Source organism: Macrobrachium nipponense, chromosome 33, assembly GCF_015104395.2.
Source record: "Macrobrachium nipponense isolate FS-2020 chromosome 33, ASM1510439v2, whole genome shotgun sequence".
NCBI classification, from domain to species: domain Eukaryota; kingdom Metazoa; phylum Arthropoda; class Malacostraca; order Decapoda; family Palaemonidae; genus Macrobrachium; species Macrobrachium nipponense.
In genome coordinates, this window is record NC_087219.1 from 47360197 (window position 1) to 47383501 (window position 23305).

Sequence of the window (23305 nt, forward strand, 5' to 3'; positions counted from 1 at the left end):
TTGAATATAGAAACAGGCTCTATATTATTCGTTAATGTTGGTTTGGTAACGTCAGTTCAGGGTAGAATATCAATCATCCTTTTTTAAAACCTACTGTGAAACCTTATTTATAAGTACTGTTTGACACTAAACCGACGTAAAATTCATATGTAATTAAAGACGGATCTTAAACAATGAGAGAAAGGGTTTTAAAATTTGGGCAGTACTTGTGGAAATCGTGAGGAACAATACAGTAAAGAATGAAATATTATGACGATAGAGAGAGAGCGAGCAAGCATAGGCCTATCTATAGAGATACTTAATTCAGTATATTTACTTTGAAAAATTGAGTGATAATATTTTTTCAAATGTGTTTTAAAAGTGGAGAGAGAGAGAGAGAGAGAGAGAAGCAAAATCTGCTCATTGCCATACTACTCGGGATACTCTAGCCTTAGCCGCTAGAATCATATTGGTGGAATGCCCCTTATTTTTTTTGCTAGGGACATCCACGTTGTGTACATATAATGTACTTCAGTGTTTCTACCCTTATTTTTATGCTAGGGTAGAACACAATGAGTTTGTATATTTTGTAAATATTTAAATTAAGTGAATCATTCTATATTATTCTTGCCATTACACTTTTATGTATCACCATGTCTAGTATAAGCTAATTTTAAGTACTTTATATTGATTTGCTATCTTTACCCTGCCATTGTTTAGTATAAGCTAGCTTTAAGTACTTTTGTTTGTATACTGTAATGTTTCTTGATTCACTTATATTATATTACTTTTTTACTATTGGGTTTCATTTGTCCTTTTTCCCATCTTGTCTGTTTCTCTGGTACTATTTCATAGGCCGACACGAGCTGAGCCCAGAAAAGGGATTTTGACGTAGGAAAAATCTATTTCTGGGTGATTGGCTTGTGTCGCCCTATGAAACCCACCCTGTTTCCTTTTACCCACCCTACAGGACAAGATGTTCATAGATTAAGGATGACCGCTAGGGGCGCTGCTGTCCGCGTGGCGTCGGTAGTAGTAGTAGTAGCGGTCGCATCACCCTTTAGTATCACCTCTCTCAGGTGGGGATTTTATGTTGGAAGGCCTAAATGGTAAATGACTCGTGGTTTGTGATCCCACTCGCCCCTATTTCCATACCGACACTTCTTTTATAGAGTGAGAGAGTCGGTTTTACTGACATTTTCTTGATTTTATTTTTTCTCTGGTAATTTTAGATTAATTTTACCTAGAAATAATGAACTTAAGGATATTTCATAGGGCGACACGAGCCAATCACCCAGAAATAGATTTTTCCTACGTCAAAATCCCTTTTTTAAAGTATGTTTTAGAAGTTGAGAGAGACTTGTGACGGGGGAAAAGGCAGAAGAAAATACGTATAATGAATTAAGTACCTTTATCGATAGGCCTATGCTTGCGCGATATGATATGACTGCCAAGATCGTGCTGCACTATGCTAGAGAAAATTTGAAGGATCATAATATTCAAGTTAATTCTCTAAGAAATTCATACCCTAATCTTGATTACATTTGACAGTTGCCGTAGCATTCAAAGATTGTAAAAAGACGTGGAAAATTTTAGACAGGGTGCCGTCATTCTTGCTCTCTTGATATAGTCTTTACTTTTAAAATCGGGTTTCATCAACAAATCATTCACGAATAAAGCTGTGTTGAGTAAAAATATTTATTACGACAAATAACTCAATATGTATTGCACAGGCAATTAAAGTTTTATATCGTGGGAGATCTTTCAGCCTCGCGGCAAAGAAATCCAGTCGCGTAGGGCTGTAGGCTACTACGAACTGCTTTCTAATGGGAGCATATAGCCAGAAAATCTTTGAGCTGACATGCTACTTTAACCTTGATTAAGATTTATGTTTAAAGACAGTAGCTTTGTAAACAGCAACTATAGTAGCATTCGATCCATGTCAACGTCAAAGTAATCAAAGTGTGAAATCCGTTACGCATGCAAGTATCCAGTGACTTGCGCTTCCCCCTCGAAGTTCTAGGGCTCCTCCTCACATCATAGAAAATGCTCTTGCGGATGCAACTAGATTTGTTCAACCTACCTTAGCCGTCGCAACATTGAGTGCCATTAACGTCAGCTAACTTTAAACGCTTTGGAATACAAATTAAGTTTGTAGAAACTAAAATAATTGCCTTCACCACTTACGAAAGCTGCAATATATCCCCGTTCATGAAGCAAAACGAGTAAATATTGTCGTCGTGATAAATAGTACTAAAATCAGAAATTCACTTTCCATCTACCAGATCTCTATGAACGAATCCATCTGAGAAATTCCAATTACTTCGGACATATATCGTGTTTTTAAGTATCTGAACGGTTTTGTTTTGCAGTTTTAACTTATATGATATAATTTGCAGTATATTTTCATATTCTAAAGTAAATTTAGCGATATGTCTTTTCAGTAAAAACAAATGGGAAATTGGATGAACGAAAGCTAATGAAAACTGTATCTTCAGTTTTCTTGTTGAGTGTACATATGCACATTTACATATATAACTACGTGTACATACGCAAACACACCATAATGTAGCCTACACATGTAAGTACATGTGTAAATATAATATACATATGAACATCTACACTTGTAACTACATGTAACATATGTATAAGTACTTGCGTAATTATGAATATTTATATGCACACTCGACAAGAAAACTGAAGATACAGTTTTCAATAGCTTTCGTTCATCCAATTTCCCATTTGTTTTTATTGAAAATACATAATATCGCTAAATTTACTCTAGAATATGAAAATACACTGCAAATTATATCATATAAGTTACAACTGCATAACAAAACCGTTCAGATACTTAAAAACACGATATATGTCCGAAGTAATTGGAATATCTCCAATGAATTCGTTCATAGAGATCTGGTAGATAGAATGTGATTTTCTGGTTGTAGTACTATGTATCACAACGACAATATTTACCCGTTTTCCTTCATGAACGGGGTTATTATTGCATCATCGTAAGTGGTGAATGCAATTATTTTTGTTTCTACAAACTCATGTTTGTATTCCAACGTGATTAAAGTTGGCTGACGTCAATGGCAGTCGATGTTGCGACGGCTAAGGTAGGTTGAGCAAATCTAGTTGCATCCGCAAAAGCGTTTTCTATGATGTGAGGAGGAGCCCTAGAACTTCGATCGGGAAAGCACAATTTACTGGATACTGGCTTACATAACGGATTTCCACTTTGATTTCATTGACGTTGACATGGATCGAATGCTATTTGTTATTTACAAAGCTACTGTCTTTAAGAATAAAGCTTTATCAAGGTTAAAAGCATGTCAGCTCAAAGATTTTCTGGCTAAGCTCCCAGTACAAAGCAGTTCGTAGTGAGCCTACACGACTACATTACTTCCCCGCGAGGCTGAAAGATCTCTCAACACATCAGCATTTTTTGCACGATATAAAACATTAATTGTCTGTGCAATACATATTGATTATTTGTGGTAATAAATATTTTTACTGAAAACACTTTTTTCGTGCGTGATTTGTGGATGAAAACCGATTTTCAAAAGTAGGCCTACAGACTATATCAATAGAGCAAGAATGACCGTAGCCTCTGGTTGAAATTTTCCATGTCTTTTACCAGCTATGAGTGTTACGGTAACTGTCAAATGAAATCAATATTACGGTATGAATTTCTTAAAGAGTTAACTTGAATACTATGGTCCTTCAGATTTTATCTAGCATAGTGCTGCACGATCTTGGCAGCATATCGCCCTGCTTCCCAGGTATCTGGGCACCGACTCACTGCTCTTTCTTCTGCTTTACCTTATCACAAGTCCGTCACCAATACTATAATTTCTCTCTCTCTCTCTCTCTCTCTCTCTCTCTCTCTCTCTCTCTCTCTCTCTCTCTCTCTCTCTCTCTCTCTCCACTTCTGAACCATACTTTAAAAACATATATCTCCACTCAATCTCCCAAAGAAAATATAATGAAATCAAGTAGCTATAAATAGGCCTATGCTCCCACGTAAGCAGATTTTGCTCTCTCTCTCTCTCTCTCTCTCTCTCTCTCTCTCTCTCTCTCTCTCTCTCTCTCTCTCTCTCTCTCCACTTTTAAAACACATTTGAAAAAATGTTATCACTCAATCTCTCAAAGTAAATATAATGAATTAAGTATCTCTTTAGATAGACTTATGCTTGCATTCTCTCTCTCTCTCTCTCTCTCTCTCTCTCTCTCTCTCTCTCTCTCTCTCTCTCTCTCTCGTCAAAATATTTCAGTCTTTACTGTATTGTTCATCACGATTTCCACAAGTACTGCCCAAATTTTAAAACACTTTCTCTCATTGTTTAAGATCCGTCCTCAATTACGTATGAATTTAATGTCAGTTTAATGTCAAACATTACTCATAAGGTTTCACAGTAAGTTTTAAAAAAGGATGATCGATATTCTGCCCTGAACTAACGTTACCAAACCAACATTAACGAAGAATACAGAGCCTGTTTCTACATTCAAGTATAAATGATTGCAGGACCTCTACAGACTCTTTATGGTGTAAAGTTAATGGAAATCTAGAAAACAACAGCTCCGCCCCCTTTTAGAGTTGCCAGGTGTGGCATTATAGAACAATATATGTCCGAAGATTTATAAAAACTGTATCTTGACTTTCCTTGCCGAGTGTACACACAAACAGGTGCATACACACGTGTGCAGACAATCAGTTTTCCATTCTGGATAAGAAACAAATATACGGTACAGTGTTTACATACTTTATTTCCAAACAATGTTTCCTAGTGGGGACAGGCTTTTAATATCCATTGATATAGCGATTCCATAACTACTAGCAACAAAGCTTAAAATTCATGGGGTCATGGCAGGCTTAACTATTTTTCTTTATTTATAGCATTATTTCCTGTCACGTTTGGCGCCCACGCTTCTATTTTTGTAGACGTAGACAAGATTTATTGGAAGAAATTCCTGGTCTCAAAATATTATTTTTTTTACTTTTTAGGACCATTTAATAAAAGTAAATAAAAAATATTTTATGCTTTTTAGTTTCGACAGAAATTGTAGATTGTTTATGATTTAAGACCGTAGCTAACGAAATCGAGCCGAACTAGGTTTGGAAAATCAAAGTTATTCACCAATCTTGAGCTACTGGGGGAGGGGACTGCTGACCTAACTTGATCATGTAAAGTTGTCTTGTCACCGGGATTGAGTAATGAGTAACTGCAACATCTGAAGATCATCGGACGAAAGGAACAGGTAGAAAATTGAGGTACAAGATTTGACCAAGACAATAAAGCAAGCTAAATAAGGGTATAGTAAAAAAAAAAAAAAGTCATATGTACAAGAACCACTTACTCTTAAAAACGTTGCATTTCTGACACTGTCTCAAAAATGGCTGGTTCCTCCACCTGCAGTTTTCGCAACACCAGATTCCTGGTTTTGGGCCTTGTTGACCGTTCATTTTGGTACGATGGGCTTCCATCCGCTGCCTGAGGGTTGTTATCTGCAAGCTCTGGATTTTAGAGTCTCACGGTGTTTTCAAGCATTAGGCTAGGGCCGTGAACTGACGATCTCACCATACCTTTAAAAAAAATAATACACTGATTGAAGTTGATACCAATTTAAGATGAGAGAGAGAGAGAGAGAGAGAGAGAGAGAGAGAGAGAGAGAGAGAGAGAGAGAGAGATTATCACTAAGTAAGAAGTTTCTACAATTTTTCAGACCAAGACTAAGTAAAAAGAAAATCGGACATAGGCCAAGTTTATAAACATTTTTACACACACACACACACAGAGAGAGAGAGAGAGAGAGAGAGAGAAGCGAGGAGAGAGAGAGAGAGAGAGAGAGAGAGAGAGAGAGAGAGAGAGAGAGAATCACTAAGTAGGAAGGTTCTACAATTTTTCAGACCAAGACTTTGATGTAAAATAGAAAAACGGACATAGACCAAGTTCATAAACATTTTAACACGGAGAGAGAGAGAGAGAGAGAGAGAGAGAGAGAGAGAGAGAGAGAGAGAGAGAGAGAGAGAGAGACTATCACCAGGTAGGAAGTTTCTACAAATTTTCAGACAAAGACTTTGATGTAAAATAGAAAAACGGACATAGACCGACCAAGTTCATAAACATTTTTACAGAGAGAGAGAGAGAGAGAGAGAGAGAGAGAGAGAGAGAGAGAGAGAGAGAGAGAGAGTCAGTCGTATTTTCACTTTTTTTCCCCCGAAGATAAAATTTTTAATGAACGAGAAGAGAAATACTTGAATATAATCCACTACTATGAGATTCAGGGCCTCTGTAACACGGTTTTTTGGACTGCTCCCTATCAAAGCATCGGATGTAGCTGAAAGTTGACATATGTATATTTTACAACCACACACAAATTTTGCCAGCATTATCAATAACCTAAACTGGATAGTTTCAATTTTTAAAGAGTAAAAATTATCTAGCCGATGCCATAGCCAATGATTACGAGGCAAGAGTCGAAAAACATTCATTACGTAAGCAAGGTAAACACAGTTTTAAGAAATGTTGCCCCACCCATCCACCAAACTCATTTATCTTGTTCCATCGGCTTTGAAACCCATAGCAGTCAAGAATGGCTAACGGGATTTGGAATTGTCCCCCGTGGTTCAGGATTTTGAACATTTCCATTAACTTTTCACTATGCCACCAAGAGAGAGAGAAAGAGAGATTGTATGTAAACAGTCTTTTTATAACTATTTTTTTTAAATAAGATTTTTCTCCAAAGTAAATAAAAGCTTATAATGTGCTAAAATCTCCAGCAGACCAACGGATCATCCGATAAAATTTTTTTTCTTCTTCTTTAGGCCGTACGACCGTGTTGGATATAAAGACTTTATGAATGGCGGAACGATACATAGATGTGGGTGGGGTATCTGTGCTAGCGTAGTAATACTACTGTAGTAATAGCAGTAATATACATGAATTAAACGTTTAGGCCAACTGCTGGGATCCTTGAGGACCATTTAGCACTTCTTACAACTACTCGAGAAATGAGTTTTTAGCCAGAGGTTAAATTTTCTAATGCAACAATGCCCATGATAGCCTTCAGTGTTATCCTGAATTATAACGAGGCCAAAGTGGGTGGAGCCTCAAGAAGTCATCATTCTGACGATAATTATTGGTGAAGGTTAAAGCCAAAATACGGTACCGGATATTTTCTGTTTCCAATAAATAGGTAGAAAGCCAATAAATAAAAATTGCTTGACATTGGATATAGCATTTATCAAATCAAGCTTGTCTACTATGTTTTTGAAAATTACCAAGTATTCCCTACATCTTGTCAATCTGATTGTGACCTACAAAGTAGACTAATTTCTTAGGACACTTATTTTGGGAATAGACTAATAATCGAAGTGTTTTTGTATTTATGAACATATTTTGTTGGTTTGTTCATTATGACAATTGTTAGTGGAGAGGTTTCAGAGTTCATAAAGGTGTACTGCTTTGCTTGTATTTAAATTTTTGTCATTGTTGCCAGAGGTCTAGCCTTCGTTACGTATAGCCAATCATCCATCGAGAAAGAGGGAAGAAATGCTGTCATAAGTTACGTAACGAGTGCGTTCGAAACCTTTTCTCTGAGTAAGTTGGCCCGTCTTCAAAAAAGTCACTTTTACATTATAAGTACCAAGTTTATTCAACCTACGTAATGCAGAATACGGTCAAAATTTATGTGTAGATATAATGTGTATTAAGAATAAGCGTTATATTTATGAAATGCATAGATAAAAAGTTATTGCGAAAAAAAACCGTGTTACAGAGGCCCTGAATCTCATAGTAACATACAAACACGCGCGCACGCAAATGTGGAAATGTTCCGCACGGTAAACTTGGTATTTTGTGCACCGATGATTTACTGACGTGGGACCTTGAAATCGATGAGGTATTCAACAAAAGAACAAGGTGATAAATCTCTTCAATAGTGCAGCAACCTGGCCGCCGATAGCATTTGTTCGTTACTACATTCAGTATTGACTTGTTCCTCCTTAGAGATAATGTCTCCTGAACATTTTGAGACCAAGGTCTCAGCAAATCCTTTTAGGATGAAATTGCTAGACCTACGGCATTCTCTACATTGTTCGCAAGTGGACTCATGAAATAAATTGACCCTATCTCCCAACCACCACCCAACAACACCCCCCCCCCCTCTCCCTTCTGCTCTCTCTCTCTCTCTCTCTCTTCTCTCTCTCTCTCTCTCTCTCTCTCTCTCTCTCTCTCATCCCGTGGGATCGATATGATGGTCTCACTAATATGCAAGGTCGCTCGCCAACTAGGCGACGATTATTGTCACTATTATAATGTACAGTTCCAGTTCAATCGTGTTGCCCCCAAAAACTAAGCAGTTCCTGAGGAACAAGTTATTGGTTACTGCCACTCAGGATTTCACTTAGGAATCGAAGATGGAGCATTGATAAATGTAGTAAACTTTCTACACTGTAGAAGTATGCATGGCATGAAGCTGCCGCGTGTAAGAGAACAGAGTTATTGGATGGGGGGGAGACAACGATGTGGGCGGTCTCGTCATGCTCAGAGGCAAGGAGGTGACCGATCGATGAAAGCATTTTACTGTAGGAGATAAACTACACACTGCATCAAATTCTGTACACGTGACGACTATGCACTAAGCAGCTGGCTGATAAGACGTAACAACCGAATTTCCCGAGGTGAGATTACCCAGCGATCTGTTGTGGCATGTTGTTAACGCAGTTATGAAGCTGAACTATAAAGAAGACTAATGCTAAATCTACATTTTTCTTTGTAAACACTCGAATGGAGCAGAGAGAGAGAGAGGTGGCTTGATAAGTAAGGGGGGGGGGTGTGTTGAATCTCACCCTTCCGTAACCAGCAACTGTAAATGGATTGGGAAAGGGGGGGGGGGGGCATTTCAAGGAATTGAAAAGCTACTGCAGACTTTGTACATGAACGCGCATTCAATATTTCTTGGAGGAATAATTACTCTACGAGAATTCAAATGTACAGGCAATCGTTAAGACAACGTATTATTTATTATTAATGTAAATGGAGAAATGCCTTTAGCGCCAAGTATGAATGCTGCAATGAACCATACTTTGTTTTCTCTGGTGTTCGGTGAAATGACAATACCGAAAAATCAAGCAAATTCAACGTTAAGATAAAAGTTTTACAATGGAATTAACACCAAAAATTTGCGAAACCATACCAATCAATTATTGTCATTAGCTTCAAAAAAAAAAAAAAAAAAAAAAAAAAAAAAAACGGGCGGTATTTATCTACAGAAAGCGTACCGGCACGGGACTTGCAAGGGAACGTCCAACCCCGGATTACGCCATCCAAAACGGGAACGGATTGGGGGCGCCGTCCAATCCTCCAATTGCTATTTCGCCGTGTTTAGTACTGGCCCCTGGGAGGTTAATTACAGTCGGCCGAATAAATAATGACTTAAAATTCTTGGCTTCAGTTAGCTAAAACCTGGCATCTAGAAAAACCGCAAAATGCCATTCGGTCTAGGCCGACCGCAGAAATAAGTACCCTAAAATCTACCAAAAAAGAGTATTATGACAAGGAAACAGCAATAACGAATAGATTCATGAGGAATAAATAAAAACCACCATCACCAACAACAACAACAAAGGAAAGATACGAACGCTAGCCACAATAATAATTATACCGAAAATGAAGACTAAAACATCAGATAAATAAACACTTCAAACAAGAAGACTGACAATCAGGTAATCAAATATCTTATTTATAAATTTTACGGGAGACTTAAAACAGATTTATTCAGTTCACACGTTGGGTCTCACAACCAGGCAGATATGACTAATGAGAATGGCAGTTCAAGGAGTGTTTACAGATTTAAAAACTGATGAGCGAAGTGGGAAAATACGTAGTACCATATGGAGTAAATTTCTGCTTTGATCTGACGATGCACTTTCGTTAATAAGTACGGTTAACGGCATATCGTAACTTCACAGACAAGCAGGATTGTGGATATATACAATTTTAAAATCACACGGAATTCACTTCTGCAACTCCTCCGCTGATTCAAGAACTTGTTCCCTCAATGAGAGAGAGAGGAGAGAGAGAGAGAGAGAGAGAGAGAGAGAGAGAGAGAGAGAGAGATTCACTTGTGCAACTCCTCCGAATTGATTCAAAGAACTTGTTCCCTCAATGAGAGAGAGAGAGAGAGAGAGAGAGAGAGAGAGAGAGAGAGAGAGAGAGAGAGAGAGAGAGAGAGAGAGAGGCGTCATCAAGCCGTCGCCTGTAAACACTGATGGTTGATATGGTATCTTTTTTTTTTTTTTTTTTTTTTTTTATCTCGCACAACAGCAGTCAGCCACAACAATGAAAGAATTGCTTACGCTTGACAATGCACAATGAACAACAAAACCATGGAAGTCAACATAAAAATGGTTGGTTAATTATATCGTAAGAGTGAATGCATTCATTAGCCGATTGTATACGATTATGGTTTACGAATGCTTATTGAAAAGATACAGCATTGATATTGATCTCTTCATTGTCACTTGTGTTTTTCTGATATAGGGATGAAGTCGAATTATGATTCGGCAATGTGTGACTCAATTGTTTACTATCCTCCCATTAAGCTTAATATGTCTACGTAGGTATAATTTTAAAAATTGCTGATAAACGTTGCTGTGCAATTGTTTTTGTCTCTTACTACCAAAGGCTTTGGTTCCTGAAGCTGACCCATAAAACCAGTTTTAAAGTTTAAGTATACTTATATTTGTGAACAAATGTAGTGAATATAGTTATGAGGTGCGATAGGAAAAATAAAAAGCATCGGATGTAGCTGAAAGTTGACTTATGTATATTTTACAACTACACAAACTTTGTCAGCATTATCAATAACCTAAACCAGAGTTTAAATTTTTATAGATTAAAATTATCTAGCCGATGCCATAGCCAATGATTACGAGGCAAGAGTCGAAAAACATTCATTACGTAAGCAAGGTAAACAGTTTTAAGAAATGTTGCCCCACCCATCCACCAAACTCATTTATCTTGTTCCATCGGCTCTGAAACCCATAGCAGTCAAGAATGGCTAACGGTATTTGGAATTGTCCCCGTGGTTGCAAAACTGCATATGTCTTACGACTTGCTACTTTACAGTCAAGAAAAAGCCCGTGGCCATACTTACTATAGCCAGAATAAGTAATTATTCAGTTTCTAGCGTAACGTGATTACAGTAATTGTAATGTCATTCAGGATTTTGAACATTTCCATTAACTATTCACTATGCCACCAAGAGAGAAAGAGAGAATGTATGTAAACAGTCTTTATATAACTATTTTTTTTAAATAAGATTTTTTTCCAAAGTAAATACAAGCTTATATGTGCTAAATTCTCCAGCAGACCAACGGATCATCCGATATAATTTTTTTTCTTCTTCTTTAGGCCGTACGACTGTGTTGGATATAAAGACTTTATGAATGGCGGAACGATACATAGATGTGGGTGGGGTATCTGTGCTAGCGCAGTAATACTACTGTAGTAATAGCAGTTATATACATGAATTAATCGTTTAGGCCAACTGCTGGGATCCTTGAGGACCATTTAGCACTTCTTACAACTACTCGAGAAATGAGTTTTTAGCCAGAAGTTAAATTTTCTAATGCAACAATGCCCATGATAGCCTTCAGTGTTATCCTGAATTATAAAGAGGCCAAAGTGGGTGGAGCCTCATGAAGTCATCATTCTGACGATAATTATTGGTGAAGGTTTAAAGCCAAAATACGGTACCGGCTATTTTTCTCCTTTTTAGTAAATAGTAGAGAGAGCCAATAAATAAAAATTGCTTGACATTGGATATAGCATTTATCAAATCAAGCTTGTCTACTATGTTTTTGAAAATTACCAACTATTCCCTACATCTTGTCAATCTGATTGTGACCTACAAAGTAGACTGATTTCTTAGGACACTTATTTTGGGAGCTAGACTAATAATCGAAGTGTTTTTGTATTTATGAACATATTTTGTTGGTTTGTTCATTATGACAATTGTTAGTGGAGAGGTTTCATTTAAATTTTTGTCCTTGTTGCCAGAGGTCTAGCCTTCGTTACGTATAGCCAATCATCCATCGAAAAAGAGGGAAGAAATGCTGTCATAAGTTACGTAACGAGTGCGTTCGAAACCTTTTCTCTGAGTAAGTTGGCCCGTCTTAAAAAAAAAAAGTAACTTTTACATTATAAGTACCAAGTTTATTCAACCTACGTAATGCAGAATACTGTCAAAATTTATTTGTAGATATAATGTGTATTAAGAATAAGCGTTATATTCATGAAATGCATAGATAAAAGTTATTGCGAAAAAAAAAACCTCGTGTTACAGAGGCCCTGAATCTCATAGTAACATACAAACACGCGCGCACGCAAATGTGGAAATGTTCCGCACGGTAAACTTGGTATTTTGTGCACCGATGATTTACTGACGTGGGACCTTGAAATCGATGAGGTATTCAACAAAAGAACAAGGTGATAAATCTCTTCAATAGTGCAGCAACCTGGCCGCCGATAGCATTTGTTCGTTACTACATTCAGTATTGACTTGTTCCTCCTTAGAGATAATGTCTCCTGAACATTTTGAGACCAAGGTCTCAGCAAATCCTATTAGGATGAAATTGCTAGACCTACGGCATTCTCTACATTGTTCGCAAGTGGACTCATGAAATAAATTGACCCTATCTCCCAACCACCACCCAACAACAACCCCCCCCCCTCTCCCTCTCTCTCTCTCTCTCGCTCTCTCTCTCTCTCTCTATCTTCTCTCTCTCTCTCTTCTCTCTCTTCTCATCCCGTGGGATCGATATGATGGTCTCACTAATATGCAAGGTCGCTCGCCAACTAGGCGACGATTATTGTCACTATTATAATGTACAGTTCCAGTTCAATCGTGTTGCCCCCAAAAACTAAGCAGTTCCTGAGGAACAAGTTATTGGTTACTGCCACTCAGGATTTCACTTAGGAATCGAAGATGGAGCATTGATAAATGTAGTAAACTTTCTACACTGTAGAAGTATGCATGGCATGAAGCTGCCGCGTGTAAGAGAACAGAGTTATTGGATGGGGGGAGACAACGATGTGGGCGGTCTCGTCATGCTCAGAGGCAAGGAGGTGACCGATCGATGAAAGCATTTTACTGTAGGAGATAAACTACACACTGCATCAAATTCTGTACACGTGACGACTATGCACTAAGCAGCTGGCTGATAAGACGTAACAACCGAATTTCCCGAGGTGAGATTACCCAGCGATCTGTTGTGGCATGTTGTTAACGCAGTTATGAAGCTGAACTATATAGAAGACTAATGCTAAATCTACATTTTTCTTTGTGACACTCGAATGGAGCAGAGAGAGAGAGAGGTGGCTTGATAAGTAAGGGGGGGGGGGTGTGTGTGTTGAATCTCACCCTTCCGTAACCAGCAACTGTAAATGGGATTGGGAAAGGGGGGGGGGGCATTTGGGGGGGGGGGGGCAAGGAATTGAAAAGCTACTGCAGACTTTGTACACGAACGTGCATTCAATATTTCTTGGAGGAATACATAACTCTACGAGAATTCAAATGTACAGGCAATCGTTAAGACAACGTATTATTTATTATTAGGGGGAAACATCAGTACAGGCCAACCCTCATCACGGTAGACGGGTCTTATTCACTCGATATTTAATTGGTGAAACATGAATACAATTGCAACTCTAAAGCATACCATTTAAAAGACTGAAGTTTCGTCAACATAGTTGTGATATATGAAAGCCCCATACGAACTAAAATAAGCATGTGAGCTCTTCGTAAAATATGTTTTCAAGGCAGTTTTGAAATCCAATATGGCGGCTACGTTTTTCATGGACGGTTCTCATCAGTGACGGACACCATCTTTCCCCAGCCTTCCCAGCACTCATTTTGAACAATGTTAGCGTATGTATGTAACGTTTATTGATCTTACTCCAAGATTGCAAGTTGTAATCAGCACAATAAAACAACATTTTGTTGGCCTATATTAGTGAAAGTATGAAACTTGTTATTCCCGGGGTTATTGGTTGGAACTGAATTCATTCTTACCTTGTAATCGGCGGTTTTATCCTTACTGCCATCACAACTGAAACTCCACAGTGCTTATTTGATTGTTATTATACACATTTTGGTCTCAGTTCACTCCACATTGCACTTTAAACCCGTTGCTGTTCCTGGTTTCTAAGCGCGCGCGCCATAAACACAATTACAAACAGCAGACGACGACAGACGACGACAGACGACGAAACTGCAGTTTTATTCCCTAAACTGTTTACTTTACTCGTTATTTAGTTTAAATTTACATTGTTATTTAAAAATTTTGATTTAATTCATGTATATTATCCCTTTTTTGCAACCAAATACCCCGAAAAATTACAGATATTTCTAACGTAGATAAAATCAAATGTCTCTAACGTTTTCGTACATCTGGCTGCCGAAAACCATAGAGGAACGAATACGGAAAAGTGCATAGAGGAACGACTACGTTTTTTTTTTTTTTGCTTTTTTGTTTTTGCTAGCACTTTTCATTGATTTCAGTCTTTATTAGTATTTTGAATTTCTTAAATAATCGTATGCCAGAAATAAATGTAACCTTTAATGTTGCATGCTTTAATGTTTGCATGCTAAGAATGGCAAAATCATCGTTGCCACATTAGTGGAGGCTTCACAATACGCCGTTCCATTATCCTGTTAAGCGTCCGCCCCTGATGAGCTCGCTGCTAACGTACCGTCACGCTTTTTTGTAATCAGCGATCATAGCACTGATGATAGTTTTTTTCAAAGTTAATATTGATTTTTATGCTTGTTATTCATACTGTAATTAACTGTAGGAAATTCTCTCTTCTCTCTCTCTCTCTCTCTCTCTCTCGGAGTCCAGTCACTCGGCAAAGAAAAGTCATCTTCAACTCCCGCAATTTGAAGAAAAGGTTTTTTGTATCATCACTGGAGGATTCAGAACTAGAGCTCTCATCATCAAATAGGTTATCAATATCACACTCCTCATCTAGTATTTGATTGATCTCACCTAAAGAAATATGCCTCCTCTTTGGGGACATTCATGTGAAAGACGCGAAATCCAATTTGTCTCGATAAAGCCCCGAAGCGTATTGAAAGAAAACCAACAGGGACAGGCAGTTTTCTAGCATAAGCGCCCACCCAGGAAAGAGTTTGCCAGGCTGGAAATAAGTTTCCCATGTGCTGAGAGTGTTACCAAATGATGTTCCTACACTTTCTATACGAGTAAAACGTATTTATTACGGGGCTGACGGCTTGACAAGCACAGTTAAAGTCTTGAACGTAATATCCCGTTGAAGGCGCTACCGAGTAGATCCGCGGTAAACGTATTATTACGTGGGTGACGCTTAACAGGTTATAAACTGTTTCCATGAATTCTAGTTGTCATAGTAATGCAATAATGATAAAATTGCTTTAATATTTATGTATATATATACTTCCAATACATAGCCTAATTTCACCAATTTCAACGTTTGTGTGTAGTCTTATACCCAGTTTGGAGGGTCAACACATACCGAATGGCAACAGAGAGAGAGAGAGAGAGAGAGAGAGAGAGAGAGAGAGAGAGAGAGAGAGAGAGAGAGAGAAGGAGGAGGAACGAGAACGAAGAAGAAAAGGGATGGCGGTGGAGGGGGGGGGGGGGGGGTTGGGGAGAGGGTAGGTGGAGCTTTATACGCGTGTTCGTATCCATTTCTGCATAATGGAGTTTTTGTCTCTTGGTACAAGGACAAGTGTCGTTATTCTTTACGATTAGTGATTCACGATACCCTTATAAATTACGGCACTGGGTGTAATGCACTATAGCAAAATCTCGTTCTGTTTAAGAGTGTTCGTTACAGAAATAGGTATTGCCCAAAACCTGCTTGCACTGTCTCTGAAACCCATAGTAGACATGCCGCTTAGTTGTCAATCAAGTTTTTATAACCAAGTATTTTTACAAGCTAGCTATTGAATAAATTTGTATTTTTCTCAGTCAAAACATATGCCCTCAATGCTAACTTTCCTCTTTTAACGACTTTCTGGTCATTGCCAAATTCGGCCCCATAATTTCTTATGGTGCGAAAACAGACAAGAGGCCCATGGACCGAAAACGATTGCGTCACACTACGGCGATAATCCAGCAGTAAAACATCTTCATATTAACCAAAAAGTAAATAATAAAGATATATATGCGCATTACGATTATAACAATTACATGTATAGCTGATACAATCTGCATGAATAACTGGTAACTGTTTTCTGCAACTGACAGTTGAGTATAGCAATTATTTACAATAGGTACGAAAGTCAAGATGTCGTGACGTCATAATACAGAACTTGAAAGAACGTTCTAATTCAGAAAAATAATTACTTAAATTTGAGTCAGAGTCGAGTTACTTTTTCAATAACGAATATTTTTCAAATTAATCATCATAAATATGTAAAATATTGATGTTTTACTACTTATTTAAAAAAAAAATTAGCCCAAGAGCAACGCTTCTCGTCATCTTCTACCCCAACAGCTGTTTACGCCTGGCTTGTTGTTGATGAGAAATCGTGTTTCGATTGTTGTGATAAAAGTGCTCCAGCGTCTGTGGGTACAAGTGGTGTGCGGATTTATCACAGGAAATGGTTAGTTTATTGACACAAGCTACTCCGTAAACATCGAGATGGCGTCAATCTTCTAAATACCTCGAGTTGTAAGTAAAAATGTTGAACGCGTTTTGGTGAGATTTGCACTACGTTTGAGACCGTTTTCAGTACCCTCTGTTTAAATCTTAAAATTTGGCCTTAATTTCTAACTTTGGAGAAAATACTTACTTCGAAAGGAGAGTAGAGGTCTTTAGCTCCGTTTCTCACCAACAACAAGTCGCGACTGATGCCCATCTCGGCTCGGGTGTCAGGACGCGTTATAATGTACTTTTTCGGAGGGTGGCTTGCATTGATGGTAGGTGGCCTGCTTGGCCTGCTGTGATGATCTACCCTAATGTAAATGGAGAAATGCCTTTAGCGCCAAGTATGAATGCTGCAATGAACCATACTTTGTTTTCTCTGGTGTTCGGTGATATGACAATACCCAAAAATCAAGCAAATTCAACGTTATGATAAAAGTTTTACTATGGAATTAAACAAAACTTGCGAAACCATCAATATCGTCATTAGCTTTAAAAAAAAAGGGTATTTCTACTGAAGCAGTCCGCACGGACTGCAAGGAACGTAACCACGGATACGCCATCCACAACGGATTGGGGGCCGTCCAATGTATTTCGCCGTGTTTAGTAATGGCCCCTGGGGAGTTAATTACAGTCGGCCGGATAAATATTACTTAAAATTCTTGTTCAGTAGCTAAAACTGCATAGAAAAACCGCAACTGCCTTAGTCTAGGCCACCGCGGATAAGTACCCTAGATCTACCAAAAAGAGTATTATGACAAGGAAACCGCAATAACGAATAGATTCATGAGGAATTAATAAAAACCACCACCGCCACCAACAACAAAGGAAGGATACGAACGCTAGCCACAATAATAATTATACCGAAAATGAAGACTAAAACATCAGATAAATAAAAAACACTTAAAACAAGAACTGACAATCAGAGAATCAAATATCTTATTTATAAATTTTACGGGAGACTTAAAACAGATTTATTCAGTTCACACGTTGGGTCTCACAACCAGGCAGATATGACTAATGAGAATGGCAGTTCAAGGAGTGTTTACAGATTTAAAAACAAAAAAAAAACTGATGAGCGAAGTGGAAAAATGTAGTACCATATGGAGTAAATTTCTGCTTTGATCTGACGATGCACTTTCGTTAATAAGTACGGTTAACGGCATATCGTAACTTCACAGACAAGCAGGATTGTGGATATATACAATTTTAAATCACACGGAATTCACTTCTGCAACTCCTCCGCTGATTCAAAGAACTTGTTCCCTCAATGAGAGAGAGAGAGAGAGAGAGAGAGAGAGAGAGAGAGAGAGAGAGAGAGGAAGGAGAGATTCACTTGTGCAACTCCTCCGAATTGACTCAAAGAACTTGTTCCCTCATGAGAGAGAGAGAGAGAGAGAGAGAGAGAGAGAGAGAGAGAGAGAGAGAGAGAGAGAGAGAGAGGCGTCATCAAGCCGTCGCCTGTAAACACTGATGGTTGATATGGTATCTTTTTTTTTTTTTTTTTTTTTTTTTATCTCGCACAACAGCAGTCAGCCACAACAATGAAAGAATTGCTTACGCTTGACAATGCACAATGAACAACAAAACCATGGAAGTCAACATAAAAATGGTTGGTTAATTATATCGTAAGAGTGAATGCATTCATTAGCCGATTGTATACGATTATGGTTTACGAATGCTTATTGAAAAGATACAGCATTGATATTGATCTCTTCATTGTCACTTGTGTTTTTCTGATATAGGGATGAAGAATTATGATTCGGCATGTGTGACTCAATTGTTTACTATCCTCCCATTAAGCTTAATATGTCTACGTAGGTATAATTTAAAAAATGATGATAAACGTTGCTGTGCAATTGTTTTTGTCTCTTACTACCAAAGACGTTGGTTCCTGAAGCTGACCCATAAAACCAGTTTTAAAGTTTAAGTATACTTATATTTGTGAACAAATGTAGTGAATAGTTATGAGGTGCGATAGGAAAAATAAAAACCTTTAATAATCATCCATCCTGTGAGTATTTGATAACAAACATCCTGTGCGAGTTTTCGTGACGAAATATGAAAGCACAGAGGCTCCTAGGAGATACCTTACCGATATTTATATGCTAATCTAATTACGTAGTGCTTTTGAAGTGAGGAGCCCTTACTGTTATAAGGCAAGGTAACCTACAACAGCAACTGGTAACCAATGACAAATATTGAGTAAATACCACTCGAGATTAACGGGTAGAGAGTGAGTAAGGTTTTCAAGCCTTATCGGCTTCGTTAAACATTCCGGTGATTAATGATAACTTTGGGATTAAGTCAAGTTGACCACTCCCTCAAAGCGAGGAGTACTTCACTGTGCTTGATAATTACTTACAAAACTAGGCAGTTAAACCATTGCCGCCCCCCCCCTCCCCCCTCTCTCTCTCTCTCTCTCTCTCTCTCTCTCTCTCCTCTCTCTCTCTCTCCATTAGAGAAAAACTACATCAGCTAACGAGGATTCATGAAAAAATGAAAAAACTATTAAATCTGGTTAACATTTTCTGTCTTCCAAAGATTCTCGTCAAGATTTTTCTCTTTCCGAGAACCTCGTTAACATTTTAGTATCTCCAGAGAAATTTCGCTCGGTTATACAGGGCAGTTATCGATTCCAAATTGGATATTTATAAGTGGCTGAGCGATGAAGAAACGACACTTCTAGTCTATTTGCTTGTGAAGTAATTGCTGGTCAACAAGGATTTGAGTACAGTGTTCTTTTGTAAACAAATGTTCCTATTATTTATAATTAAATAACAACGGACGACATTATTACTTCACCTCCGTTGGGATCTCGACTTTCTCATATGTGTATGGCAGTGACTATCTTTGTTATAAAATATGTCCCTTTACTTAAGGATTTTGATTCTTTTAATTGGCGGTGTCTTGCATCAACTCTGTGTGTGTGTGTGTGTGTGTGTGTGTGTGTGTGTGTGTGTGTGTGTGTGTGTGTGTGTGTGTGTGTATTATATATATATATATTATATATATATAATATATAAAATCACGAACATTCTTAAAATAATAGTGACACCGAAGCGCTTTAACTTGGTATGTAGTACATACCAACCTTGGCGGTGTGTAGCACAAACACGTTGTGGATTAGCGTAACAACAGAAGCAAAAGACTAAGTCAATTTTACTTTTTTAAATAACTTTGTTCCTAGCCAATTTGTGACTTCTTTACCGAGACTTTATTGCCGACCAGCCATCAGCGATGTCGAAAAGCGGCCTAGAATTAAGTGGTGATCATTAATAAAATATTATGTCATGGAATCAAGAACTATTAGGGATGGAATATTTGGAATAGCCATTGCTTATGCGTTTCCTACAATATTACCTTGATTCCTAAACTTTAATTATAGACGGTAATAATCCATACGTTCAGGATATGCGGAAACCCTACTAGTAAGACACCTACGGCACAAGAATAAAGTATGTCGATTATATGTGACGGTAATCATACCACAAAATGTCAAACTCTGTATATTGCCAGGCGACAGAATGTTTGCAATAACACTGCAAAATCCACTAATCAAAACACCCTACGATCGATGTGATCACCTACCGAACCTTTGAAAGCCGCTGAAACATTAAGTAATCACACTTTTGAGCGAAAAGCCGCGTTGGCATAATGCCAGGATAGGAACCCAAACATTAATCTTGAACATTTAAATGACCATAAGTTTACGGAGGTAGAATACCTCTACAGGAAACGGAACTTACGTCATCCCAATGGTGTAAACCGGACGTCCCTGATAACTTCAAGCTACGCGGTCCTCGCAGTCAGTAGTTTTAGGTAATTAGTTTAACTCTACTGAAACGTTTCTCAGTCTTAAAACAACCAATCATAGTAACCAGTTTTCATATTAACCATTTTAATTCAACAACCTTATGGCTCGTAAACCCAAACAATATTCTACACAGGTAACTTGTCTACTCTGATCGGCACAACCCATCTAGGTCCAACTCATACACTGAAATACCTTTTAAGTTACTGTTTGCAGAAGCCTGTATGTGTATACGTTTGTAACCGTCACGTCACGGGAATGGCTTGGTGACTGCTTTCAGCTGCGTCGTTCAACACCTCACAAAGTTCAGATTCTGAGTGGTTTCTGGGATGCGGCTACCGGCAAGCTTATATATACGACTGCGCGCACGTATACGGTTACATGCTTGACTTGTACGTATAATCCTCTCATACTCATACGTGTTTCATACGAACACATCCACTGGGAAATCAATGGTTGCATCATTGTTGCCCGGTGACGTCGCTTGCGTGGCCAATGGTGTGCAAGCCAGGAAAAGGTCGGCGGCGCTGCCAACATAGATTTATCGTCGTGAAAATAAACTATACGTGTTCTTATTTAATGTGTGTCACGATGGTACCTTGTTTGTTTAAATCAGGATAGAATGTACAATTTTCGTATTTAGATCGGGTAGTTTCGACTTTCGCACAACATTCCTTCAGACGGAAAAAGAACTTCAGATTTGGCAGCGATGACGTTTGGTCTTCATGGATACTGTTTTTGTGCCAAGCTTAACTATTCTGAATATTATTTTTCTTATAAAATTAGAAGTAACCCGATTTACAAACTTCCGATGGTCCAATCGCGGATAAGTGTTGGTCTAAAAGCATAGAAGAGAGAGAGAGAGAGAGAAGAGAGAGAGAGAGAGAGAGAGAGAGAGACTTTAGCAATTAAAATAAGCGGCCCGGCTATTGTACACAGATACGAACATATAGTCGGTATATCTATGCGCATGAAAGCTAAAATTGGGTTAAACGGATAAGTCAGTACTCTGTTCGGTGTCATTTGCCGCGAACAAAACACGGATAAATTGGCGCCTGGGCCGAACTTTTTCAGTAGTCGTGCGATTGTGTATGGGATGAGGTTGCTAGCGTTAAGAGTTTAATGGGTGTCAATACTTGGAGACCTAAGGTATGGCGAATGGATACTACCATTGCCAGCAAGTGGTACTACTGTCGTCGGAAGGAGCTATTTTGTCTTCCTTTTTCCATTCTTCGGCTGAGTTTGAAACCACCATAGTCATACAATTACTAGGTACCTAATTCACTTCTTAGAATCAATAGAAAAAAAACAGGGCAATGAGTATGGCCTACGTCATATGGCAATGCTCGCTCTCTCTCTCTCTCTCTCTCTCTCTCTCTCTCTCTCTCTCTCTCTCTCTCTCTCTCTCTCTCAGCAATATTATTTTAATATGTACTAAATATCTGTCTATACTTTACTTTGTATTCCTTTGTGTAACCCTCATTATGTGTTGTAGATGTAAAAAATACTGTTTTGATATGTTAAATGTCTGTATATACTTTTATTTTTTTATTATTTTTTTTCTTTAGGCATAACTTAATTACAATGTAGATGTAAACAATATTACTGTATTACCATGTACTCAAATGTCTGACGCCAATGGGCGCAATAAATTGATTAAAACAAAAAAACTCTCTTTCTCTCTCTCTCTCACACACACACACACACACACACACACACATATATATATATATATATATATATATATATATATATATGTGTATTATATATATATATATATATATAATATATATATATATATATATATATGGAGAAAGAGTATGAGGATTCGATATTTTCCCATAATGAGGACAGACAGTCATCTCCTGTGACTCACTGCTCCACGCAGCTTCAGTTCGCCGAATCGGCTGAAGAGTTTACTTCGGCCCTGAAATCGCTGATAGCAACATGAAAAAAAAAAAAGGAGACCCTTGAAACAGTTGCGTAATGTGTATTTTTCATGAATAATATAAATCATCGTTTACTATTCCTGAATATTTTATATCTGTTAAGACGAATAGCAGTTGCAATGGCAGAATGCTGAATCCTTCATCTGGCATCGCCATGTAAACAAACGGTAATTGATTTCTCAGAAGCGAATCGGTTGTTATCATTCATTCGCCTTCCTCGTACCGCTTTTGATAATATAATATACCAAGAAAATCGTAACTCAAGAATTTAACTCGTCTTGTACTATAAACACATGTAGGTCAGGAAAGTTACATGAGATCTATTTCATAATTTTACGTAGCCTTTATCTATTATCAAATGCCGACGCCAAATCTGACGACATGGTCGCTTCCGCGCTCTCCCTCTCTTTTAATAATTTACTTTCAATATTCATGATTTAATGTTTGGTATGGCCACTGTTTATGATTTTCTGTCAAAATAATAAAATTCAAGTAAGTACATTGTTACATATAGTACCATTCATATATTACTGATAATGCAGTTCATTTTATTTATTTTACCCATGGCATTAAGTATAGCTACACATCATGTCTACCTACTATTTCATTAATAATAAGGTTGAACAATTAACTTCTTCCTTGAAACATAGTCACACTGATTACACAAATCAATTAAAGCCCCGAAATAAATTCACTTATAAATTAAATTCCAATTCCAATTACGCGTGAACGAATGATACAGGACAAAACATTAATTCTGACATTTCATATTCACCGTAACAACACCGAGAGCAAAGTTGAACGTAGTACTTCCTTTTCAATAGTTGTCCAGCAAATCTCGAAACCGTTTATTAACGCGAACATTG

At 37.9% G+C, this 23305-nt stretch overlaps 1 protein-coding gene across 3 annotated transcripts in view; it reads right to left on the minus strand.

Annotated features, from left to right (window-relative positions):
- LOC135203153 (NFX1-type zinc finger-containing protein 1-like) overlaps nucleotides 1–20868 on the minus strand; it is a 36571-nt gene extending 15703 nt beyond the window's left edge. Inside the window, exons 1-2 of one of the 3 annotated variants that reach the window (XR_010311873.1) lie at nucleotides 20686–20865; nucleotides 5338–5563 (exon numbers count right to left, since the gene is read on the minus strand). Coding sequence is in view for 2 of the 3 variants with exons in the window: in XM_064232827.1 (XP_064088897.1) it covers nucleotides 5338–5464 (127 nt within the window). In the remaining variant the exon portion in view is untranslated. Of the gene's footprint in view, nucleotides 1–5337; nucleotides 5564–20425; nucleotides 20663–20685 lie in introns of those variants that run through there. The other 2 variants (XM_064232827.1, XM_064232828.1) reach the window with 2 other exon arrangements.
- Nucleotides 20869–23305: the final 2437 nt, after the last annotated feature.